We start from the raw sequence: 27,793 nt of genomic DNA, 5'->3' as shown, positions 1-27,793 counted from the left end.
GTACTCTTGCGCTCTCCTCTCCCCTTCACTGAGTATTGGGCGCGCCACCCCTCCACTCCCGGGGCCCCCGTTTTCCAGGTCTGTTCTATCCCCACTCCGGGCCCAATGGGTGACTCCCCTACTATCTCTCTCTCTCCAGTCCCACTCCGGGCTGCTCTCCCCAGCCCCGCAGTGAGTCCGAGCTCTGCTGTCCTGACTTTCCCTTTCAGCTTCTGCAGCTATGATGCTCTTGTGAGCCTCCACTGCCTCATCCCACTTCTTCATGTACTCATTTAGCTCTTGAAAGGATTTTCGTCCAGATCCCCTCAGATCCACTGGCCATCTAGGGCCCCCAGGATCCCCTCCTGGATCCCCTGCTGTGTGCATCGGGGTGCTCCACTCTCTGGGTATCGGCATCTGACTTGGGGAATTGATCGTATCGTTCCTCCTTGCCGTCCCTGCTCTTTCTCTGTCCTTCCGTACCCGTTCTTCCCCTCTTGCTCTCTCTTGGTCATATATCGATATTATAGGACCTATGGTAACAGGTACCTGTAGTGCATCTGGTAATGCGTAGGATGTGGCGCTCTCCGTTTCCGGCGCTCTTTGTACCACAAACCTCCCGACTACCTGTTGCACCTGACTAGGCTGGGACAGCTCTTTCTTTGCCTCAGGATCCCACTCTGAACTGGGAAGCGGTCCATGCTCTCCTGCATTGCCCCCCTTTTCTCTTTCACTATGCTCGACCTCCCCCCCTGCTCTATTATACGGGGGTGGCCTGTCTGTCAATAATCTGTTTATCAGGCTGTCCTCTGTTTCGCTCTCATCATCTTCTTCTAGGGGGCTTTTATTTCCGGGCACCTCTAACACAGTTTATTTACTTCCATGTTATGCACTCTCCATCTTTTAGCATCCGCATCCCACCTGGCATCCTGCACTGCCCTTACCGATCGTTTCACCCTTTCTTGTCGTCTGTTCATATTTTTTTCATGCGCTGCCCTAATCCATGCATCAAGGGCTTCAAACTGGGTCGGTCTAGGCAAGGGTCTCATTGAGGTCATGACTGATTTTAATCGATGTAACACCTCTAATCTGAACGTCCCGTACTTCGGGAACGTCAGTTCCTCATTTCCTTCCGTAATCTTACTCCACTCTGATATCCAAAGGATCGTATGCAACCCAACATTCACTGCCATGTAACGAGCCGGCGTACCCTCCGGCGGGGCTTCTTCCCCTTCATACGATCCCCGCTTCTCTTTTTTTAACGCCGCTCTCAGCCATTTAAAACACTTCATAATTATGCGCACAATATCCAGCCTCGCTACTCTGTTTACTTCCTGATGACAATCCACCAATCCTGTCGCGGCTTTGCTAACTTGGCCTATCGCAGCGCGGTCTTTCTCCGGTCGGCCAATCACGTCGCGACACTTTCTGACGTCTTTGCTAGCTGGCCTATCACAGCGCGGTCTTTCTCCTGTCGGCCAATCACGTCGCGACACTTCCTGACGTCACTTTTCTCCGCTTCGCAGCAGCACCCCTCCTTTCTCAACTCGTCTCCCGGTCATGCATGCGTCCCATTCATACACCGAAAAATGACTACTTCCGACCAAGCGGTCACTTCCCTCGACTGTACGTCCACAGTCTATATGTAATTGTCAACACAACTGACGAAATGTCTATCGTCTCTCTGATAGGTTGCTTACACACACAGTAACCTCCGACCAGCGTCCGTTACTCACGCACTCACTCTTACGTTCCCCCTATCTCGGTCTTTCGGGTGATCAATGGTACCTCATGACCCCCTTCACACTATTTGACAATTACTCTGGGTGTCCGATACACCCGAACCACTTAAGCTCTCCTTGAACTTAAGATTTCCACCGGTTGCGCGCGCTCACAACCTGTTCCACAGTCACTCTACAGACATTCAACTCCGCCAGACATTACAACATAGATACAATACAAAAACACCGCAATCTAACACGCATAACCCTTTATACTCACTCTCGACCGATACTGCTGCTTTTTCTGTCTCACGTCATCCGGATCTTCTTCGGCGGGCGGTTCTTCCGATCATCGATCTCTAGGGGCCTTGGGGTAAGCTAACCTGGCCTAGGTCACCGTCCTCAAGAAGGCAACCATCCTCTATAGCTACCAACTGGAAGGGCGAGATTTTGATCGATACCTTATCACTATTGATCCAAACCTCGATCTGGTCGACTGAACCTTTGTTGCCTGTCTTTGAGGAAGAAAGTGCATCTCTTTCCAAGCTAGCGCACCCAATAAAGGACTCCGCTCCCAAAGATCACAAACAACTTCTAGCTTTCAAAAGTTTATTGTAAGCTTAGGATAAGCTGCAAATACAGGCATCTCAGAATGAGATTCACGAGATACACAGGTCCAACTACATACATGTGCTCTCTGAAAGCCCTCAGACGAGCAACGGAAATTACTAACACAAGTTCTAAGAATAATAAAGCTATCAGCATTGACGCATATTGAGATCTCTCCTTCATTTAAGTTGGAGGAAAAACACACAGGTTAGGCTGTCCCTACCCTGCTCTAGATGGTATCCCTACTTAACCAAATCCCAACCTAACAAAGGTGTCAGCAGTGAATGACCCCCAAGGGAAGTCACTCACTCTTAGTCTCTTGGTGAAAACCTATAGTTCTCCAGTCATGACCCCTCTCTGCCTACCCATCCGCTCTCTAAAGGGTCCTCAGGTATCTGCTCTAACTCCACCCAGGGGTGCTGTCCCTAATACAAAACAGTCAACAACATTTGAGACGCCCCTCATGAGACGCCCCTCACGTGGTGTAGCTTCTGGCTTCTTCCATGCTGCTTTGTATTGGGCCTCATACGTTGGAGTTGACCTTGCTTCTCAGACTCTTCTCCGGCCCGCTGATACCCCTTAAAACATTCCGGAACCCTCCTCCATGTCTGGGCCGTCTACTGAACAGACCTCTATTCATATTATTTATAATCGGATCCTCCCTTTCTCTTGCAGACAGACATCTGCAGCCAAGAACCCAACTCTCATAGACTTCCAAAAAGGTTCGCAACATTTCTCGGCCCAGACATGTACGTGTAAACCAACGTTAAAACATTTCAGGCCTACAATATTTCTCATAATGATTATAGCATTCAACTTCTTCATTAATTAAAGCATTTTAATACTCTTATTCTATTATTCAGTAAACACATCTATAAATCATGGCCCATTAATGCAATGACCAAAACATTAGTACAATCTATGTCGTGAAAAGAAACACCTTCCCCTTCCCTTCTAGCACTGGCCCTGAGGCCTACCACATTCTGCGTTTAACCACATGCCATCTTACATTTTAACAGCTACACGACATGGATTCAGGAATAATCACATCTAATAAAATCATATAGTGTCACACATTTCTGTATTAGTTCCACTTCTACTTAAATCTCTACATTAGCTATACATTCAGAATATAATTGCAGATACTACTAGCACTCATGGCATTTCTCCTCATGATTTGTGCTTACTACAGGTAAGTGTGATGCACTCATACATTTAGGTCAGTTTGCGCTCTCTCAACCTCCTCCAGTATCAACTGCGGTCATGTTTGAGCATTAGTAGCGATGCAATTTCTTGCTTGGGCGACAGAAGCCATGATCCCATTCCACAATGTGGTTACGGGCAATCCACATTATATCTTAGTTATGCTGTTGAACAGTGGGAATGTTTACTTTAGAACCTTCATTTAGGTGTTATTAGGAGCTACAGAGACAGAATACGCTGACTCTGCATTCTTCCTTGAATGAAGGCTCCATTATAACATCCCATTCTATCCCGATCTAACTCTTATCAACCCTTTATTTTCCATAGTGCCGCAAACTGGCTGAAACCACCCACCAATGAGAAGAAGAGCCACACGCCCCGCTACCTGACACCAGCCTATTGGCACAACAATCGCAGCAAGCTCCTATTCATGTGCTGTTACACCTGTGTGAATATCCTTCTGTTCACACTACATGCCCTTAAACACACCAGCTTTGGACACTGGATTATGTTGGCTAAAGGGTGTGGACAATGTCTCAACTTCAACTGTACATTCATTGTGGTGAGTAAAGGATGGGGGGTTTGCAGTAGCTGAATGTCATGTATCACCTTCTCAGTAAGCATCGCGGTTGTAGCTCATTTGGTGCAAACTTTCCTTAGGAATGGTGTCATGGTACTGCAAGATATCTCTCAATGGTGAGTTAGTTGCTTAAGTGCAGAGTTGAAAAAGTTTATGTATTACAGAATGTTGTAAAAGTCTTTTGTGAATTATGGCCCAATATTTTGTGACTGTTGAGTGTACTAAACATCCAACCTGGCTGATGATAAATAAGCAAAAGAACATTTGTGTTTGGAAACAACTGGACATTGATGGCATTGGATTATCGACCTTTATATACTTCTTGCAATTTATGCAGTACAGACTTGTGTTTCATTCTACGAGGAGGAAGCAAGGAATGCCAAGAATCAAACAATTTTAGTCAGATTCTCTCCTCTTTTCTAGATGACATGTTACATGTCAATCCTAATAAAATATCACACCCTTCATGTTCAGCTTTAGATTACACATACATTACATAGTGGCAATCACCACTGTGTAGTTATATTTCGGTCAGAGTTTCCATACAAAGAGCATTTGTTTTGTTTTGCTGATAACTTTGGCTCCGTTTGACGAATCTGCACAAAGCTTTCTAAAAAATAGTTAATCTACCTTGGCTCGTTCATGGCAAGTTTCATGCTGATCTGTCAAGTTGGGGCAAGAATAAGAGGGATGCCAAAACGCTGATTTCTCATGTAAATTCCAAAGGAAACTCCGATACATGGCTGAAAAGAATATACCAGATTTAGCAGAAAGTTGAAACCTTACTCAGAAAGCTTTCTTTTTGTGATTTGATATAAATCCATACAGACGTTTTTGATAAATTAGCATTTAAAGAGGGGTTCAGGTTCGGTTTGAAGGGATTAAAAAGCTAAGTATATCTGGACAGTTGGTCCTGCAGGAGTCCCACAGTACCAAGAATATGTTAAATTGGGCCTTCTGATTAGACAGCTTATTTTCCCATTCGCCATTATAGTCCCGCCGTACCAGTGCCAGTCTGATTAGCTTGCTGTAACTCAGAAATAAATGTGGCTGTCATTACAGGACTCAGGGACTCCATCCCGTGTCCTGATCCCCAGGCACTTTAACCTCTGGAGATCCCAGGGCATTGGCTGAATAGGATCCAAAAAACTGAAATTCACTGGAAAAAACAACGTTTAAAGTGAGGTTATAGTTAGGTATTGAATTGAGATAAAACCCAATGTTTAAAAACCACAGAAACTCTGACATTCACAAGTTATAGTTTACTGAGCTAACTTTGACTTGTGCCCCACCAGCTGAGCTCACGTAATACATATCTCATGACATGTTAGATGTCATCATTAACTACATCACTGATGACGACTCAAAAGACATCACTGATGTCATCACTGATTACGTCATTCTGTCCTTGTGGCAGCGCCCTAAAGAGTTTATGGACTTGTTGCAATTGAACACACTACATCTGTGGCCAATCATGTGATAAATGGTTTGACAACATGCTGGACACATAGCATGTCTGTCAAGTGACTTACATTTGGTGAATATGACTGTCTTTGAACTTATGTTCATCCATATAACAAACAAAATGCTTCCATCGTGTTTAATGAGGCCACTCCTTTTTAAACCCTCCAAAAAGAGTCTGTTCCCTACTCACCTTTAAGTGATCACCTTTTTCACATGACCCGCAATTTTAAGTCAAAAGATTGCAAGTATTTCTTGCTAAGGCATCTTCTGCCAGGCCGTGTGAAGGCCCCTCATGGTTTGTTGAAATATTCTACACATTTTCCTGAGATAAGCATATGGCAAAGAATCTCTGAGCAATGCTTACATGCCAAGTGTGAGTTAGACCACCTCTATATGACTCACCCCTACATTCTATATTATTCAACAATCTGCAGTGTCTCAAAATCTTCCGCAAAATTCTGGAAATCGACAGCCAACCCATATAACCATCCTTGTTACACACAATTTGCCTATTGCACTCTAGTACAGCTATTTAACATGGACTTGTGCCCAGACATCCACTAGTGGATCATCTATTGTCAAGAGAAGGAATGGCCTTTCTCACAGGTTTTTTGTGACAGACTTTGGGTTTAAGCCTCAATCTGATTTGAAACATACATCTGCAACCCATATCAACAAAATACACTGAAATAAGATATAAGGGGTGCAGGGTAGAAGTACCTTCACTCAGTGGAACTTGTGGGAGAGGGACACCCCGGGCAGAATAAAAAAAGATATGTTTTTATTAACGGGGGGGAGGGTGATCCGTGGATCCACCATGAGGCCCAGTGTTGCCCCTTGGGAATCTTGGCAGATACGGAGCAATTAAACATTTAAAAAAAAGGGGGTTGGGCACCAGCCTACGGCCATTCCCTATGCCAAAACTCTCAACCACATGCCATGCACGGTGATGGACATCTTACTTTATATTTTAAAAAATTAGACATTAACTGAAAAAACAAATGTTAAAACGACTTTATAGTTAGGAATTGTAATAACATCTTACTTTACATTAATAAAAAATCACTGCAAAAATCAAAGTTGAAAGGGACGTTATAATAACATGAAAATGTCAGTTAAATCCTCTCCATGCTTTGGTTGTAACCTCATATATTCACATCTCTTATGAGATGTTCAATGACTACATTGATAACATCCCTATTAACATCTCGAATTACCTCACTGATAGGAACACTGTGCATGAGGAGGGTGCGACTTATAGTTACTTTAGGGCACAAGTTATAGTTACTTGGGATAACTATAACTGCTGACTTACAATGTTTTTTATATTTTACAATGGGATGTTTTAACTGACATTTTCACCTAACTATTTATTGCATCCCTTTAACCTTTGTGCTTTTGTAGTAAATGTCCAAGTTTTTTTTTAAAGTAAAGTGATATATTCTTACAATTCCTAACAATAACACGACTTTAACCTTTGTTTTTTTCCAATGAATATAGATCTGTCTGTCTGTCTGTCTGTCTGTCTGTCTGTCTGTCTGTCTGAATAGATATGTAGATATAGATATAATCTTTCTCACTCCTACAGCTAAAACCAACAAACGGATTAACACCAAACTTGGAATGACAGAAGAACTTCACTCAAAAAGCATGCTTTGTTGTTTTCTCGTACATCCGTTAAGTAGTTGGTCTGCACACATTTTCTGAATAAAGTACCCGGTGGGCTTGAAAGGATTAACACTTTTGTTAATCAAACAATAAAGGCCCTGCTTTGTTTGGACCAGTGAGCTTTTTGCTTCTGCCCGTTTCTGGCCTGCGAATCTATAGTAGAGGCCAAGGACTCGAGGCTTTATTGGGCTGTCCCCATGAGAAAATACACACACTGCAAAAAACAGATTTTCGGGAGAGGTTGAGGATGATTATTGTATAGCTGAGTTAAGACTCCAATGCCCTCCCACAAATTAAGACACCCCATCAACCCGTGTTAACGTACACAAATATCCAGCTTAACACAAAGATGGGATATCCCTACAAAAAATCACACGGCTATAAGTAACCAGGAGCAGATTAAATAGTTTAGTAAACAGTGAAGCAGAACAATTAATGCTAACAGATCTTTGTCTTCATCTTGCAGGCAATGGTGTCTCTTCTTGTATGCCTGCCTTTCTCTCCACAACCCTGTGGCAGCTCTGTCGTCCTGTTGCTTTGTTTCCCAGTTTCTGCCAGCTTTTTTGGTGTCACCTCCTCAAACACTGCTCTTTTTGATCTTTCTTCTGATCTTCCTATCATTCAGCAATTCTACATGCTCCTGTATTGTTGTCCTTCCAACACGTGCATCTTCTATGTCACCGCTCTTCCACGTATTTTTTTCTCTCCAGGCTACCGTCTCCTCTTTTTCACAACTCCTCTTTTTTACGATACAACTATCACTGCCTTCACACCCCCCCTCAACTTCCTTCCTTGTCGACGTATTCATTTGTCACTTCTCATCTTGGCTGATCAAAATACTTTTCTATCCACTCCTGCCACCCTTTCTGCCTTTACATGTTTCATATTCCCTCTGTCCACTTCTCAATTGTTTTTTGTTTGCTGATACAACCCACTTCTTCTTCCTGCTTCTGTCTTTCTGCTCTTCTGCCTGCCCACGCCTATATTAAGTTGTTCCTTTGCTCCTTGTCCCGTTGGCTCGATTACATATTCTCGCTGCTTGCTCTTCCATCATCCTGCCTCAGTTTCCTCTTGTGTGGTGAACAGTTGCTGCCCACTCCTGTCTCCCATCTCCACTTTTTCCCTGTACTCTTTTGTGTCAATACTGTTTTCTCTCTCTCGCTCTCTCTTTCTCTCTCTCTCTCTCTCTCTCTCTCTCTCTCTTTCTCTCTCTCTTTTTCTCTCTCACCATCTGTCTCACATCTACACTATCTCCCTTTGGACTGTCATGTCACCAGTCTCTCCACCCTTGCCCTGTCGTTGCTTTTGCCACATTTTTCGAGATCGGAAGTTGAACCCAATCGCGGGAATCGCGTTATAAATAAGCAATGGCAAAGCCGGCTGGGCTTGGCTCCAAAAGGATAAACTGTTTACTTTGTCAATGTTTTTTTACTGTGTATGGGTGACTGGTAAACTTCCAATAGGTTTTCTATTAAAATAAACCCCACCCCTCCCTACAGCGCTGGCAAAGAGTCGGCAAATGCAAAAAAAGCTATGCAAGAACATTGGTTTATTTTACATTTGCTGGCGCTGTGCCAGGCAGTGGGTTGATGCTCATTCCGCCGTTGCGGAGAAACCGGCATTGTCAATGACCACTTCCTCACACAGTTTCACATGTTTTTTCTTCACCACCCCATGAACCCCTTTCAGTAGCCATCTGACCTTGCTAGACACCAGATTGGCATCGATCTTCACCTTTATTTTGTGAATGTAAATTTTAAGACATCCCAAAGTTCCACTAAATTCTTTGTGGAACAGATTTTCTAAGTCAGGACAATTTTCTTCCACTTCTGAACACCTTCCTTCTTTCACCCACACCACTGTGGAGTTTCATTGGGATCCAAATATTTCCCCAGCTTCTTTTGGAGTGCCATCCAATTTACGGGCACATGCACACTTCGATTTTCCCATGGCACTCAACTGTCATGTGGAAAATCCCTAGCATTTTGATGGATTGCCTACCTTACCCACCTGGCTTAATGCTGATCCTGTTCAACTTAACTTTTCCCTGGAAGCACATAAAGTAAATAACTTGTAGGACAGTGGCAATCCGAGAGCATCATCATATATAATACCTTTCCTCCTAGATCAACTGCATCAGAGGGATGATCATTATCCTTGTCCATCAAATGAAATACAACCTCATCACAAACCTCGTTCACTGACGTCTTTTGGACAACCTCCAAACCATGTCTGTAGTATATCAAGAAGTGGCTCTTCTTTCATACCTATTGCACACAGCACTGCTTTTCAGACAGGATTTATAATTTGTCATCTGACCAATCATGTGAAATCTGAAGTGTTGTTTCACAAACTTGCTGCCAGACACATTGGCATTATCTGTATCTTCCCTTGCCTCTCTTCCTATGACAATGATGTTTGCAGGCGCACTCTCCTCTGTCACACCATCTTGCTTGTTTCCACCCATTTAGGTATGTTTTCTACCAACTTGACAATCATGAACACCTGACCTTCCAGGTGACTCGTCCTTTAGCCATAATTCTTCCTTTATCTTTTCATAATTACAACTAAGCATAGATTGATCCCTAATAAGCTAACTGGACAAATATACAGCTTATTTTCTTAGGGCTGTCAGAAACTCCTCTACTCTCTCATTTTCCCCCTTAACTCTCTTGCCAAGGTAGTACCTTTCTATGTTACTACATGCCAAGAAACACAAGTCAAGTTTTTTGTGGCCTCTTCTTCCTGTGTAAGCTTTTATAAAGTGTCCGAGATTTTCTGTCCTTTGGCCCCCAAGTAATGTAGCAATAAAGACCACTTCTTTTCTGCCCCAAATTAGATCTACAGATTCTGGCATAGTTTAAAAATACCTCTTCACCATTCTGGCTGTTCCCTGGCATGAGGAGCGGCATTCTGCATTTTCAGACAAATTCAATAGAATCCCTCAAACTGGGTAATCCACTGTCGGAGGTGAAAGGTCAAGCCATGTACCACACATATTACTTCCTCTAAATAAATTACTGTAGATGTAAGTAGCAGATCCTTTCAGAGTAAAATAAAATTGTGTGCCTGCCACAAATCAGTTTATTGGTGCTGCCTTAATGTAAAACGTCACTTCAAGGTTTTCTGATGTACTCAATACCAGTTCCCAAGTAAAATGTGCGGTGCATATTATTACACCCTTGCCTTCACCTGGACCCATCAATGCTCTGCGGGCAACCAACATCTGTTTATGAGTAATGCATTACCTAATTAGCGACAAGGTCATAGGTCTGTATTCTTTTGTAGACGGACGATAATACACTTATTATTTAGCCAACAGCCTGTATCATATGCACATATGTAAATGTTCCTTTTCTTTTGTCTCCTCGCTGCCACATTTTCTCTTTTCTTTCTTTGATTCACTCAGGATGATAGCTTCACTTTGGTTAACTTAAAATAATTTCCGACTCCATGAAGGCTTATATGTTCACTTTGTGATGTATAAAACCTTCTTGAATAGCATTCACTATGTACCACAATTAGGTCTTGTGAACTGCTGCCATCATGTGTTAAGACAGCGAAATGCTAATAAAACATCCCAGTTTCTGACACCAGGGTTGATTCAGCAGCACACATCAAAGTCAGCGCATAACTGGCTGTAAAGGCATATCACAGGCGAGCGTTCGTGGGCTCCTGCTAAAGAAGCCCTTACAGATTTACAGATGCCGAGGGCACGCTGTGAGACTTTGTGGCATACAAACAAGCCACTAACGCCACCACAAAGTCACTTTTATTGACGTTATGATGGTGATAGAGGCCTAGCCTTAAACCACTTAACGTGGCTTAACGGCGCCTTGTAAATAAGGCACCTTTTCATGCTGTAGTCAGCATTAAGCAGCACACATAGAAGTTACAAAACAGCATTTAAAGATTGTTTATGTGCAGGAAGGGGGACCTTCCAGCACATAAACAATCTTTCCCTCAACACAGGTGCAAGGGTGCCTGTGTTGGAGCTAGGCAGCTTAATATAGCGCCAGTGCAGGGGGAAACGCAGGGCTTTACCATATTCTAGTAAATATGGTGTAGTCCTGCATATCTAAAGTGACAATAGCGTGTTGTTAGCCTTCTTGGCTTAAAGACACGCTTCACCACTTTATTGCAAATATGCCCCTTAATGTTAGCAGCGACACAAAGCACTGATGCACAAAGTGCATATAAAGAAGACTAGGCAGCTAATGGAATAATCCCAAAGATAAAATAAAGGGAAGTGAGCAGATAAGTATGAATGGCTGAGGTAAGGTATAGGTAATGATAAGAGGTTTTAAAAAGATTTACATCAAAATTAGTCTCATGCTAATGAAAACACTATAATAATCGACCCCCAAAATGATTTGCTCTGACATTAAGCCCCGTCGAATAATCTTTCAGTAAATATTGGAAACATAAAAAACAATAAAACTCCCCACACAGATACAGTTCTGCAATTTTAGTTTTTTGTTTTATAACATCATTTTTTGCAGTACCACATCAATATGGTACAATTAATTCCACGCTCCTTCAAACGCAACATCAAATAATCCATGATATTTAGACACATTTGAATTCACACAAACCCAGATTTCAAAGGACCATCCAGTGAAAGGTGAAAAGCTTCAGCTCTTACCCAGACTTACATCATCACCAGCCGCACAACAACAGCGGTTACGGATTGCCCCTTTGATGACATCTGGTTGGTAAGTAAAACCTAAAGTGAGATCATCATTCATTGACCTCTTCATATAGTCATATAGTCATGTATAAAGAGTCACATAGCTATACACAGATGTATCACCTCGTTCACCCACCAGCGTCCCACACACATTAACCTACTCAGAAATATGTGCACATGCAAATCCATAGAGCACCACACAAAGTATCAAAACGTTACATGGGACTGAAGTTTAAAGATGACTGTTTTTGGTCATGAATAATTGGTTTTAGATTCCTCCTCCTGTATGCCCTGAATGTCCTGATTGCCCTGACCTGGTCAGTGCGACTGCTCTCCCTCGTGCTGCTCCACCACAAGTGCTGCCCTGAGAGATCTGTGCTCTCTGTTCTGCTGTAGGTTCGAGGCCCTCCTCCACCCGCAGGCTCCTGCCTGCGCCTCATCCCTGGTGGTCCAGTGGGAGATCACTCTGCTGTTCTGCTTTTTTCTGTGCCCTCTTTTCTTTATCACTCCCTTTTTTTCTCTTTTTGCTCTCCCTTTTCTCTTTTTGCGTCTTCTTTCTATTTTTCATCCTTTTTTCTCTTTTTTGCTCTCTCTTTTTCCTGCGCTCCCGCTGCTCCTGTGGCACCTCCCTAGTGTCTTTCCAACTTCCGCCTCTCAGCTGACGGCCCTCCCCATACTATCATACTGTGCGGCTGCTGCAAAGGTGCGCCAAAGGCAAGCCCGTCTGCGCCCATCCGGGATTCGACCGCAACGAGAGCCAGGGACACTGGTTCTCCGACCCGCCTCCGCTACGACTCCAGCATCCTCTGCGCTCCCAACCCCGGATGCAGCAACAAATGCCAGCTTTCGATGCTGAACGACACTCAAGGGCCATTCTCCTGCTGACACTGCCACTGTACCTTCACCCACCTCCGGAATCCAGCAGAAGCCCCCAACCTACTGGACATCATCTCACACAAACCATTGAGCTGCATCCTCCTCTATTTGTACTCCCTACACAAGCAGGCCACAGAAATATGAGACCTTCTCAACACCCACACTCCCGACGTCACCTTTCTCACAGAAACCAGGGCCAACTCCGCGCCCAATATCGCAACCGACATTCCCGACGGATATAAGGTCCTGACCAAGGAGGAGGCATCCCCATTGTCCACAAAAGCTCCCTCTGCATAACAACCACTGACCCGAATGATGCTACGACCCTCATGGGACATCTCCACTTCCAAATCCATGCCAACACTAAAACGACTCTCCGCTGAACCCTCATCTACAGGCTGCCTGGCCCTACTCTCCTCTCCTCTCATCGACACCGTCCCCGACTTCATCGCCCCACACGTCCTCGCCTCCACAGACTGCATACTACTCTGAGACCTAAATTTCCACCTGGTCAACCACGACGACCCCAACATCACCAGCCTCCTATGGAACCTCGCCAACATAGGGCTGAAGCAAATCGTCACCATCCCCACACACACAGCAGGACACACACTCGACCCTGTCTTTGTAGAAGGAAACAACGGCTCCTGCAGCCACACTACAGAAATCCTCTGGACAGACCACCGCTGCATCCACTTTTCCTTCAGAAAACCAACCATACACTAGCACCCCTCTGCCGCCCCAGTAGATGCTGGAAAAAAGTCGCTGAGTACCAGCTCACCTCCGCCCTCACCAGCACCGCACCACTGATGATGCCTGACACCAACACTGTAGCATGCAACCTCCACCGCTGGATCATGACTTACGCAGACACCCTCGCCCCCCTCAAGAATACCACAGGGCTATATATCAAGAAAGCAAGCTGATTCACCCCTGCAGTCCAAGAATCAAAGCGCTCCTGCCGACATCTCAAAAAGGCAAGGAGGAACAACAAAACCCCAGAAACACGCAACGCCTGCAGAGCAGCCACCACTCCACATTACAGCACATTACCACCTCATTAAAGCCACAAAAAGAACTTCCTCCAAGACAGAATCCTCACCAAGGCCCACAATTCCAAAGAATTCTTCTGCATCATCAAGGAATTCACCAAACCTGGCAGTGAAACAACAGATGTAACACCCTCCCAAGAACTCTGCAACTGACTCAGCACCTTCTTCCACCTCAAGATTAAGACGATCTATGACAAGTTCTACAACAAAGACCTCTGCACTGCCCCAGCTTCCATCCCCCATGACACCACCCAACAGTCCCTGCTCACATGGACCCCGCTCATGCGAGAAGACACCTCAAAGTCCATGAAAAGCAACCACTCTGGAGCACCCTCAGACCCATTCCCATCCCACATCTTCCACAAAGCCGCCACAGTCTTCGCACCCGAGCCATGTTGGACAATCAACCTCTCCCTCGAAACCACCTCATTCCCAGATGACTGGAAACACCCCAAAATCACCCCATCCTGAAGAAACCCTCTGCAAAACTAACAAACTTCAAGAACTTCAGGCTTATCTCCCTGCTCCCAATCGCAGCCAAAGTCATCGAAAAAGCTGTCAACACCCAGCTAGGAAACTTCATTGAAGCCAACAACATCCTGGACATCTCCCAATCCGGATTCCGCAGCAACCACAGCAAAGAGACCACCCTACTCGCTGCCACCTGCGCCGTCTGCTCCCTCCTCAACCAGGACCAAATGGCAGCCCTTATCCTCCTGGACCTCTCAGCTGCTTTTGGCACCTTCTCCCACCTGCACACTAGCCACCAAAGTACACTGCGCCGGGATCCCCGGAAAGGCCCTTGACTGAATATGCTAATTTCTCAAAGGCAGAACTCAGCGAGTCAGACTCCCGCCTTTCCTCTCGGAACCAATAGAGACCAGATGTGGAGTACCCCAGGGATCCTCCCTCAGCCCCACAATCTTCAACATCTACATGGCCCCCTCACAACCATCATCAGAAACCAAGGGCTCAACATTGTCTCCTACGCCGAAGACACCCAGCTCATCCTCTCCCTCACCAAGGGACCCAACATCACCAGGCATAACTTCCAAGAAGGGATGAAAGACGTTGCCACCTGAATGAAGAGGAGCTGCCTAAAACTCAACTCTGAGAAACTGAAGTCCTCATCCTTTGCCCCAACCCATCCACCTGGGTTGACACCTGGTGGCCCCGCAATTAGAAATCCCCCCACCCCAATGGACCATGCAGGAAACCTCGGCATCATACTAGACTCAGCTCCTAACGATGAACCGCCAGATCAACGCTGTATCCTCATCACGCTTCAACACCCTCCGCATACTCTGAAAAAAGTTCAGATGGATCCCTCCTGAATCCAGGAAAGCGGTCACTCATGCCTTAATCAGCAACAAACTGGACTGCGGCAATGCTCTCTATGCTGGGATCAACAAGAAACTACTTCACAACCTCCAGACCATCCAGAACATCGCAGCCAGGTTAGTCTTAGAAATACAGCAACACCAACACTGGCTCCCCATCGAAAGAAGAGTAAGCTTCAAGCTCCTCACCCACGCTTACAAGGCCCTCCACAACATTGGGCCAGCATACCTAAACTACTGCCTCTCCTTCCACGCACCCAAGAGACACCTCCTATCAGCCAACTTCTCTCTGGCCACTGTACCACGTATCCACAAGACCAGAACAGGAGGAAAGTACTTCTCCTACCTCACAGCCAAGGACTGGAATGACCTCCCCCTCCGCCTCCGGCAAACCCCCACACTGCTCCAGTTCAGGAAAGACTTCAAAACCTGGCTGTTCGGATGACCCCAGCATGCTGCGGAGCTGCCCCCAACCCTCCCCACCCTGCTTTTTTAGCACCTTACGACCCTCGCGGGTGAGTAGTTGCACTTTACAAAACCCTGATTTATTGATTGATTGATTGACATTTAAATGTGAAAGTAACCATTACAAAGTGGTTTAATCATAGATCTCATGTATAGGATCTCCGGTTGAACCAGGGTGTAGAGGCTCAGATAGATTCTCTAGGCATATATTAAGTGCCAAACAACCATATCCAATATGTGTATTTGACCAGGGTCGGATTAGTAAGCCGAGCACTCGGGCCATGAGCCGATACCTGAGTTGCAGCTGTGGACCGCTTTTCTGTGCACCATGGAGGCCAATTTGGGCTGTGTCTGTGCTGTTCAGATGCTGCCAGTGGCCCATTGGGGTCCGGAGCAGCCTTAGTGGAGGCAGATGGGCCTCTATTACCTCCCTTTAACCAACGGGTGGAGGTATCATTCCCTGTCTCTCACTGGGACAGTCCATTTATGTATGTAAATTGAGCAGGAGCAGGGGTCCTGAGCAGAAGTGGCCTCACATATTTAGGTGTGGTTTGCCAGTGTGAACTAATAATTTGTGCACAAAGAGCCCTGGCAGCATTTGCATTTTTTTTTTTAAATCTCAGTGACATTAAGAAAACATACCTCTTTTAGACAACCCTCCCATTTCTTTTCATAATACTTAAAACACTGAAGTAGTGTTTTGTGAAAATGCGCAATCTGCAAATGTGGGCCAATTTTCTTAGGTTAACTGGGCCTATTTTGCATGCCAATCAAACCCTGTATTTGACCCATGATGTTAGGATGCGATCAAGCATATAAGGTTTTTAAACCTGATCCAAAATTGTTTGTGAACATTTCCATTTGCTTCTCCCATCTGCTCTTTCCTCTCTTTTATCCAATTTTTCCACACTGTTCCTTTCCTCTCTCTCTGATTTTGATGAATGTGTTACCATTATGTTGACTGTATGAATCCTTTTGCTAGATAATGAACTGTTTTCTGGGACATAATTGGGATAAGTATGAATATGTATGTGCCAATACTTGTAGATCGCGGAAATGTCTAGAGAGCATCAGAGTGCTGAACATGTCAGGGTATTTGTGAAGCAATGGTTCCTCTTATGTAGAGATGCAATGTTCTATCAAGAGGTGCATCTTCAGATTCTCTCTGGGCCAGATGTACGACCATGTTTGCATGCGCAAATGGGTTTGCAAACCCGTTTGCACGCGCAAAACCAGCATTGGGAATGTACAAACCCTATTTTGCGAGTCGCAGTTTTTTGCTCACTCACTATTAGGAAGAGGCGTTCCCTTCCTAATAGCGAGCGCAACCATATGTGAGAATGTTTTGCGTTTGCAATTGCGGGCGCAAAACACTCGCAAACTCACTGAGCGCAGCAGGCCACCAAACCTGGGAGGGCCTGCCATTCCCAATGGGGTTGCAAATTGCAGGAGGCTTATTAATATTCACGAGCTTCTCAATTTGCGATCCCATTGGGAATCGCTAACAGTGTGAAATACACTGTTGTACATTGGAAATAGTGCCTCTCAAATTGTGAGTCACAAAAAACCCGTAATTTGCGAGGCACTATTTCCACAGTCGTACATCTGGCCCTCTGACTTGTAGAAGGGTTGGAAAAGAGTTTTGATTAAGATTGTAGGAATTGGTGAAATACCTTTTTATACTAGATTTTTCTGCAATCAATGCATTAAAATAAAATAAAAAGATTTTAACTTTTCATTGTTCTATTTGACATTAAATAGACTTTCCATATAGCCATATCTTCGTTATGGCTCAGGGGCATTTTAAATGTTGTGACCAATTGATGGATACTTTGCTGTGGACGGAGGGGTCCATATCTATATTTACATTTGAAATGTATCAGGAGGTGATGTGGGATTTCAACATGGAAATGGGCATCTTTAGGAATTTTTGAGTGTGGGTTGATGAACATCATCATCCAGTATATATCATATGATAAGGCTGTATCGGTATGCAAGGATTCTGCCATCAAACTGTGCAAATATGAATAAAGATAGATTGCTTAAGGTGATCTGAGCATTTTTATCACATAAAAAATATGAACTTGTACACCCACAAACAACCACACACACACACATATGTATAAACATGTGATGCAAAAAAAAAACTTTTGTTATGTTTATTGTTATTGTGAATTAGCAATTGTATAGCATTTAATTTGCCAGCAGTGTGGCATAACAGCAGCTATCTGTAGTCTGGTATCCTGCTTTCCGAATATTTCCTTCATAGACCAGAGTCTAATTCAGTTTTGTGGAGATGTGCGATCAATAGGGTGACTATGCACTTTTCTAATGATCTGTGGGGGTGTTTTTGGGGTCGGTTATCAAATATTTTAATTTACTTAATTCATCTCTGTGTTGCCAATTGAAGATGGCAAATGAAAAAAGTCCCTTTAGACAAGTTATTCCCCGTATTCAGAGGACAAAGTGTGTTATGTGTATGTCACCACCTATTATTCTGACAGAGAAATGACAAAAATGACAGAAATTAGAGAAATTTCAGGAAAGGACGTGTAAATGGCCCTTTAGGTATTCTCTTCAGCCAAACTAGAGGATCAGTGTGTTCCTTTGGTAATCTTCTTGTGGCACGTAGAAACGTCACCAAGATGAGGCGCTCCTTGCCACATAATTTATTTTGAAATTGCTTGCAGTCACTGTTTCGGTTTTAGGACCTCTTTATGACTTTAACAGTCTTGGAGTGGGGCGGCCATTCTGCTGCCCCGCTTCAAGACCACCAAAGCCATTGAAGACCGCCTGCCAGAGTACAAGGCTTTTTTTTGCGTTTTTGAGCGTCAAAGGCAGTTCCTGCAGGAAATGGCCTCTCAAGTCCATGCCCTGCAGGAACTGGGGGCGCATGCACACAGGGGGGCACAACATGAGCCCTCCTGCATGCACCCTATGGCGCAGAGGCTGGGAGGGCGCCCTGTGGCACGCCACACTTTCAATGGCAGTCGCGCCACCATGAAAAGTGTGGTAGTGAGGAAACTCCTAATATACTGGACATCACCAGCATATTATGGGCCTCAGACCACTGCACCACCTCCAGGTATGGATCCCTGGCAGCAGCAGCGGTCCCCTGGCTGTCCAACTGCCACAGTCCTCATGCAGCGGGCAGACCGTCAGTCTGGCAGTTCACGGACCACCACCATGGGTTTGGACCGCTGAGCTCGTAATAAGGGCCTTAGTGTTTGCAGGGCCATGAAACATATACAGAGATAGTTTTCTTAGACTCATGTCTTGGGCAGAGCTTTTAGCAAGGCAAACATGGTGGCCAAATAGAGAGGTTCCCAGCAGCCGATCCCATTACCAGTGCATTCCTGAATAATCCTAATAGGAAGGTAACCATGTGCCAATCCCCGAGAAGCAAGATGTTGACGTTGTGCTTATATAGATGAGCAGTGGAAAGACACAAGTAATGCGTCCATCGTCCTGTGGAGGGACAACCACATGAGGAAGGAAGCCTATGGCAGCTGGCCAACAAGAAAAAGCAAATTAGAGTGAAAATGAAGCCAACCGATGGTAAGCAATAGCTGTCTCTAAACCTACTGAAAGAAAACAAAAGGTCTTGAAGAGACAGCGCAAGCGTTGTTTGGCAAGAGCTAACAAGCGAGTTAGGCCATGTTTTTTTGGACAATTTATTTTAAAGATAGTGCAAGCTTCCTTAAACTTAGAACAGTAGGACATCATGTAATATGGAATGTGGGAATTTTATTGGAGTGCCAGTTGGTTCAGTTGCCATTGGCATTTGATGGATGTGGTGCTTATTATAAAGTATAACTTACATTACCCATTTTCGGCTGATTACGAGCTTTACAACTTGTTACACATCACGTACAGCAGTGCAAGATTTACACAAAGAATGAGAGGTGTTGCTATCCTTTAGTGCAGCAGGTGCATTGCCACTAGTTGGTATGCTGTTTACATGATGTCACTTCCTCCTTGGTTTCTGCTTAATGCATGTTAGAGTAAAGACTAGCAGGGTAGAACTGAAAGTCTTTTACAGCTGCACTTCTACTGAGCCAGGGCCAATGCCAGTAGGACAGCTCAGGCAGTAAATGTTCTTGCTGTCTTTTATATGTGGTTCTTCCGAGGTCAGGGACAACATAGACTTTGTATTGGGCAAAAGTAATTCCTGTAAGGAGACTGCATGGACGTCCAGGAGTATCTAATGGTAAATAACACAGGTTATTAAATTGATGTTTTAATATCTTCTTTTTGTGAAGGTGTTGATGCTCCGGAGATGTCTGACTTGGTTGCGGACCACCTGGGTTGTCCGAGTTCTTCCGCTGGATCAGAATGTTGTCCTACATGAGTTGGTGGGCTACGCTGTCTTCATCTTCACAGTGGTACACACCGCCGCACATGTGGTGAACTTTGGTAAGGCATGCACTCTGTGGCAATAGTCAGAGAGGGTGGGCTAATGGTTTGAGCTAGAACCACCAAAAGCATCTGAATCTGGCCACAAATCAGGGGACCAGAATCATGCTAATAATGACCTTCTGAAAATATTGTGCTTTAGTTTGCTCCACATCCTAAAAACTGATCCAGAGTGCTCCAAAGAGATTATATGGCTAAGTGCCACGGTTATCCACAGCTCATTGTACATCATTTAGTGACCCCTGTATTGCACCTTGTGCTCCTTTATAGTGCCTTTTGCGACCCCGGGCCTCAGTGGTGACAATAGCAGTGTGAAGAACAGAAGTCGAACTGTGTACTGACGAGCACTGTTTACTTTATGCAGCTCCCACTGGGACATTGCTCTAGATGTAGATGCATTCAGAAGTGCAGCACTCTTTAGAATTAATCATAAAATGGAACCAATGAAAAATGCACATTTGTGTTCCTTGTTCCCTTGCTTTCATATGGTGAATACATGAAAAACAATGTTGGCAAAACCAATAGGCGTGGTACTGGCAGTCTAGTGAGTTGCTTATTTTGTATTAATGCAATGTAATGCCACATGCATGTGCCACTTGAATATGGTGCCTTATGCTTGCAATAGCAATCCCAAATTAAAAAATCACTTACAAATATAGTAGAACAGTAAAGGTTCGTCCTAGCAGGCAAGTGTATTTAAAATAGATATAGAAGCCCTTATTTAGTTTTAATGCATGGCACAGGAAAATAAAATTCTTATTGGTGCTAAGGCTAAGAAAATGTACTGTGGGCGGTGAATTTCTCTAACCTGAAGACATAGCTTAAACATAGAAGACAGACTAAAAAACTAAACCTGATATAGAATGGAAATCCAAAGAGGATGGAAAAGTAGATTATTGACCCACCATCACTGGTACTGAAGTGCATATGGAAGAGCAAAATGCTGCCCCTCACTGCCCCTGAAGCTAATAAATGAAGTGAGCTGACCCACTGCTTCATGCTGTACGCTGCAGTGGGTGGAAGATAACCAATAGGCGTGGTACTGGCAGTCTAGTGAGTTGCTTATTTTGTATTAATGCAATGTAATGCCACATGCATGTGCCACTTGAATATGGTGCCTTATGCTTGCAATAGCAATCCCAAATTAAAAAATCACTTACAAATATAGTAGAACAGTAAAGGTTCGTCCTAGCAGGCAAGTGTATTTAAAATAGATATAGAAGCCCTTATTTAGTTTTAATGCATGGCACAGGAAAATAAAATTCTTATTGGTGCTAAGGCTAAGAAAATGTACTGTGGGCGGTGAATTTCTCTAACCTGAAGACATAGCTTAAACATAGAAGACAGACTAAAAAACTAAACCTGATATAGAATGGAAATCCAAAGAGGATGGAAAAGTAGATTATTGACCCACCATCACTGGTACTGAAGTGCATATGGAAGAGCAAAATGCTGCCCCTCACTGCCCCTGAAGCTAATAAATGAAGTGAGCTGACCCACTGCTTCATGCTGTACGCTGCAGTGGGTGGAAGATAAATGTGAATGACTGTGGAACAGACCAATGTATGAAGAGACATGACCTAAGTCTTTAATGTATGTATATATTTGTGTTTTCTTATTCAGGAATTTTTCATTAAGTGCGGGTGGCTATACAGCTAAAGACATCTCTAGGTCACACTTACTGATCTATTTGAACATCTCTATGCTTTACAAGCGATTATAAATTATAACTTGTTAACAATGAAAGCCAGTAACAGAGTTAATTTTCAACATATAGTCCATACTGAGGAATCCCGGAGGGCATGGCCACAATTGTTTTCATAAATCTCTTTTTTGTAAATCTCCCTGAGATTTATCAATACATTTTCTCCTTGAGTTATACACTAGGTTTTAGTGAGATCAATTATTGTGATGTCATCAGGGTTAAGTTGATGTGGCATCACTTCCATGGATTCAGGCCCATAAGTCATATGTGATGTCAATGAGGTCAAAGTATGTGTGATGTCATTCCACCTACCACTGGCGTTTTTGTGAATTTTTTGGCTCAAGATTGATAACTATAGGTCACTGAAACTACTTCCTCCATACATCTCACTTTGTTTATGCTTCTGAAACAACCTGCTCCCGCTACACAAATTGAGCATCCCTTAAAGGTACCTTGTCAAGGGTCTTTCAAGCTTTTCAAACAAACCTTAGCCCTTTCCACACAAATTCCATGATGACTGCAGGGATCCGTTCATACATCATCTTTCCGCCACACCCAGACAAAAGCACTGAGACTGCTCTCACACTTTCTTTGGATGAACGAAGATCTTTTGTGGAGACTCTGCTGCTTTCCTTTTGCCTAATTTATCTGTGGCATTCAATGGAGTAGATCACGATATCACTTTGAAATGGCTCACACAGTTGGGTATGAAGAGACCTGTTCTGGAATGGTTCACATTCAATATAAAAGATTGTATTCAGTTGATAGAACTCACTCTGTTCTGTTACACTTCTCAGAAGGTGACCTGTGAGGTTATATGCGGTCTGGAGGGTTCCAGTCAGGTCATTCCCTGTGAGAGCATCTCGAACAAAGTACACAAGATACCCACAGCCTCTCCAAGACCATGGGACACAGTTAATGCTTCCTAAATATACTATGTGACAATGCTCAAACATATGTATGTACTAATGCATGCTTTTTAGTTGCAATACAAAAGGGGATGATGGACGGAGCGTTTGAGCAAATCAAACACTCACCCCCAGTCAACTGATCTGGGTTTAATCCATCACCATTCTTTAGCCCACTCAGCCACCCCATTTCAGACGTGGCTATATGCAAATCAGTGTGACCCTGTGCCTCATGGGAACATGTCTGAACTGGGGTGGCAGAGTGGGCTAAAGAACGGTGATGGATCAAACCCAGATCTTTTGACTGGGTGTGAGTGTTTGATTGGTTCGAATGCTCCGTCCATCACCACCCCCTTTTGTACCGCTTTTGGCCGCCATAAGTGTGGCAGGGTATGCTCAGACGTGAGTCCCTTGCTCACTTTGCCACTGGATTCAAGCAAGCCGGGCTGAAGACGGCTGGAATGCCAGAAACCGGTCCTCGGAAGCTTGTTTCCGGTCCAGGGAAGGCATGGCTTGGCAGTTCGGGCTGGACTGTTCCCATGAGGCACAGGGTCTGACTGATTTGCATATAGCCATGTCTGAACTGGGGTGGCAGAGTGGGCTAAAGAACGGTGATGGATCAAACCCAGATCTTTTGACTGGGTGTGAGTGTTTGATTGGTTCGGATGCTCCGTCCATCACCGCCCCCTTTTGTACCGCTTTTGGCTGCCATAAGTGTGGCAGGGTATGCTCAGACGTCCCTTGCTCACTTTGCCACTGGATTCAAGCAAGCCGGGCTGAAGACGGCTGGAATGCCAGAAACCGGTCCTCGGAAGCTTGTTTCCGATCCAGGGAAGGCATGGCTTGGCAGTTCGGGCTGGACTGTTCCCATGAGGCACAGGGTCAGACTGATTTGCATATAGCCATGTCTGAACTGGGGTGGCAGAGTGGGCTAAAGAACGGTGATGGATCAAACCCAGATCTTTTGACTGGGTGTGAGTGTTTGATTGGTTCGGATGCTCCGTCCATCACCACCCCCTTTTGTACTGCTTTTTAGTTGCAGCGTAATTTAATAATTTTTTCACCTCAGTTAGGTTAACTATGAGTGGCGTACACAGGGCTGGTCCCTGTGTAGTCCTGACGAAAAGCTTGGGGAACGCGCAAAACATGTTGACAAATATAATGCTAGGTACACCTAACCCATTATAGCTAGGTCATCCAGCATTTCTTCCCCGTTTTTAGACTATACCAACTAGGAGCAAGAATACAATTGTGTCGTCCACTAGCTAGGTATTTTTAAACTCACATTATCCCACTCCACTCCACTACACTGTCTGCACTACACATAGCCTTTCACAATAGTGCTCCTATGTAATTCCAAAAGTCGTAGCACGCCTCAGTCCGTAGAGGATTGAGATGGCCCCTATGATGAAGTATGTCACCATGGGGAAACCCTGGTGAGTGAGGGGACTCAAGAAAGAAATGTTTTTTCTTTCCTGATTTTTTCAATTTCATATTGAGTTCTGGAAACTCTTCCTTTGGCTAGGTTCTTTAACGCAAGACTTCAGGTTGTTCTGGTCTACTTGTGTTTGGAGGGTGGACCTAGCCTATACCTCTACCTTCCCCCTTCCTTTTTGAGACCTGTGAGGTTCCCCAGGGTTCTACTCTTTACCCCATGCTGTTTAATAATTACTCATTAAGGGCCCGATGTAGGTAATCCCAGATTACCGATTCTTAAATACCGAATCTTACCGATTCGGTATTTAAGAACTGGCAATCGGGATGTAGGTGATTTCATAGAATTAATTACCGAATCGGTATGATTCGGTAATTAATGAATCGGTATTTACCGATTCTGTAATTGGCATTGATTCCTATGGGCCTTGAGGCCCATAGGAATCAATGTCAATTACCGATTCGGTAAAATTACCAAATTTGCAAGGGGGACAGGGTGTCACTTTGACACCCTGTTGCACCCCTCACTTGTGCATGGGTGCACATGTTGCTGACATACATGCCCTTAGGGCATGTATGTCTGCAACATGGCACATGTTTTAAAGCAAAAAACATGCTTTTTGAAGAGTTTTCATTATTTACCACCAACTTCTACTTGGTGGTAAATAACGAATTCTTAAACCCTTGTAGCACTGATTACAGTGCTACCTACATATTAAATTACAGAATCGGTAAATTTACCGATTCGGTATTTTACCGAATCGGAAAAATGACAGATTCGGTAAAATTACCGATTCTGTAATTTAACATGCCCCTACATCTCAATAACCAAATACCGGTCGGAAACGGCCGAAAATCGGTATTTTCGGCCGCTTCCGACCGGTATTTGCCTACCTACATCGGGCCCTAAGTCATTATATCTTCTGGTAATATGGTAATTTCACATGCGACACACAGCCCCCTACATCGCCATCGCCATCCCGGACGGGTACAAGATCATCAGGAGGGACCGCGTCAACCAGACCGGAGGAGGCATCGCCATCGTCCACAGGAACACCATCCGCATCACGACCGACTCCAACGACACCTTCGCCGCCGCCGAGCACCTCCACTTCCAGATTCACACCGACCCAAAGACGACCCTCAGAGGCACCCACGTCTACAGACCCCCGGGACCACGCGCAAAATTCTGCGAAGACATCACAGACTTCATCAGCCCGCACGCCCTCCCCTCCGCTGACTACATCCTCCTTGGAGACCTCAACTTCCACCTGGAGAACAACAAGGACCGCAACACCGCCGCCCTGCTGGACAACCTCACCAACCTCGGACTCAAGCAACTGGTCAACACCCCCACCCACTACGCCGGCCACACGCTTGATCCCGTCTTCTCATCCAGCAAGCACATCACCTTCAGCCACTCCACCGGACTCCACTGGACCGACCACAGCTGCGTCCACTTCAGCTTCAGAAGAACCACGACCCACCACCACCCGCTACAGGTTCCCCACAGAAGCTGGAGCAAGATCACCGCCGACCAGATCACCACCTCCCTCAGCCAGAAACCACCCGCCAGCACAACGGACCCCAACGAAGCAGCCCGCAACTTCACGCAGTGGCTGACCGCCTGTGCCGACGACCTCGCACCACTGAAGAACCCTCCCAGCAGACCCAGAAGCAAGAAGGCATCCTGGTTCACCGACGAAGTCAAGGACTCCAAGAAGACCTGACGCACCCTCGAGAAAGCCTGGCTCCTCGACCAGACCACTGACAACATGACCACCCTCAAAGACGCCACCCGCAAGCACCACCAGCTCATCCGCACCACCAAGAAGAAATCACTGAAGGAACGACTGGACAACAACACCCACGACAGCAAGGAACTCTTCAGCATCGTCAAGGAGTTCTCCAACCCCAGCACCGGCAACAACGACATCACTCCGTCACAAGATTTCTGCGACTCCCTCGCCTCGTTCTTCCACCGCAAGATCGCCGACATCCACAATAGCTTCAGCGCACCATCCACGCACCTAACCGTCGAACCAACGCCCCCCACCACCACCCTCCGCACCTGGACCACGGTGACCACCGAAGACACAGCCCGCACAATGAACACCACCCACTCCGGATCTCCAACCGACCCCTGCCCCCACCACGTCTTCAACAAGGCCGACTCCACCATTGCACCCCATCTCCGGAACATCATCAACACCTCCTTCAACACCGCCACCTTCCCGGAGAGCTGGAAGCATGCCGAGCTCAGCGCCCTACTGAAGAAACCAACAGCGGACCCCACCGACCTCAAAAACGTCCGTCCCATCTCGCTCCTCCCTTTTCCTGCTAAAGTCATCGAGAAGATCGTCAACAGACAGCTTGCCGCCTTCCTCGAGACGAACGGATCCCTCGACCCCTCGCAGTCCGGTTTCAGAGCCAACCACAGCACCGATACCGCCCTCATCGCAGCCACCGACGACATCCGAGCCCTGCTCGACAACGGGGAAACAGCGGCACTCATCCTCCTGGACCTCTCTGCAGCGTTCAACACTGTCTGCCATCGCACCCTAGTTCAACGCCTCAGCGACATCGGCATCCAAGAGAAGGCACTGGAGTGGATCATCTCGTTCCTCGCCGGAAGAACACAGAGAGTCCGTCTCCCCCGTTTCGATCCGAGGCTACCAAAAGTCATCTGCGGCGTACCGCAAGGATCATCACTCAGCCCCACCCTCTTCAACGTCTACATGAGACCTCTTGCAACCATCGCATGCCAACACAACCTCAACATCATCACCTACGCCGATGACACCCAGCTGATCCTCTCCCTCACCAGAGACCCAGACACCGCCAGAACCAGCCTACACGAAGGGATGAAAGACGTCGCCGAGTGGATGTGGAACAGCCGCCTGAAGCTGAACTCAGACAAGACGGAAGTCCTCATCCTGGGACCATCGCCCCTCCGCCTGGGACGACTCCTGGTGGCCCCCCGCCCTGGGCACCGCACACAAGCCAACAGACCACGCACGCAACCTGGGCTTCATCCTGGACTCCTCTCTCTCGATGACCAGACAAGTCAACGCCGTCTCCTCATCGTGCTTTCACACCCTGCGCATGCTTCGCAAGATCTTCCGATGGATCCCGACCGAGACCAGGAAGATGGTCACCCAGGCACTCGTCACCAGCCGACTGGACTACAGAAACGCCCTCTACGCCGGAACCACAGCCAAGCTACAGAAAAGACTCCAGCGCATCCAGAACGCCTTCGCCCGACTCATCCTGGACGTCCCCCGACGCAGCCACATCTCCGGCCACCTAAGAGACCTGCACTGGCTCCCCGTCAACAAGAGGATCACGTTCCGGCTCCTCACCCACGCACACAAGTCTCTCCACGACCTGGGCCCCAAGTACCTCAACGACAGCCTGACCTTCTACATGCCCACCCGCCAGCTACGGTCTACCAGCCTCGCCCTCGCCGCCGTACCACGCATCCGAAGAGCCACCGCCGGAGGAAGATCCTTCTCCTACCTGGCGGCCAAGACATGGAACTCCCTCCCCATCCACCTTCGGCTGACCAAAGACCATCTCGCCTTCAGGAGACAACTCAAGACCTGGCTGTTCGAGCAGTAGCAGACCCTTTTCCCCAAGCGCTTTGAGACCCTTCCGGGTGAGTAGTGCGCTATACAAGTGGT

The 27,793-nt window shown here is 45.8% G+C and overlaps 1 protein-coding gene across 1 annotated transcript in view; it reads left to right on the top strand.

Moving 5' to 3' along the window:
* The window catches only part of NOX5 (NADPH oxidase 5), a 261,295-nt gene that overhangs the window by 51,493 nt on the left and 182,009 nt on the right, over nucleotides 1–27,793 (top strand). The window contains exons 4-5 of the mRNA XM_078684069.1: nucleotides 3,840–4,074; nucleotides 19,910–20,063. Coding sequence (XP_078540195.1) covers nucleotides 3,840–4,074; nucleotides 19,910–20,063 — 389 coding nt within the window. The remainder of the gene's footprint in view (nucleotides 1–3,839; nucleotides 4,075–19,909; nucleotides 20,064–27,793) is intronic.

Source organism: Lissotriton helveticus, chromosome 3_1 (assembly GCF_964261635.1).
Source record: "Lissotriton helveticus chromosome 3_1, aLisHel1.1, whole genome shotgun sequence".
NCBI classification, from domain to species: Eukaryota; Metazoa; Chordata; class Amphibia; order Caudata; family Salamandridae; genus Lissotriton; species Lissotriton helveticus.
Note: the sequence above shows the minus strand (reverse complement) of the source record. Positions and strands in the feature narration are given on the sequence as shown.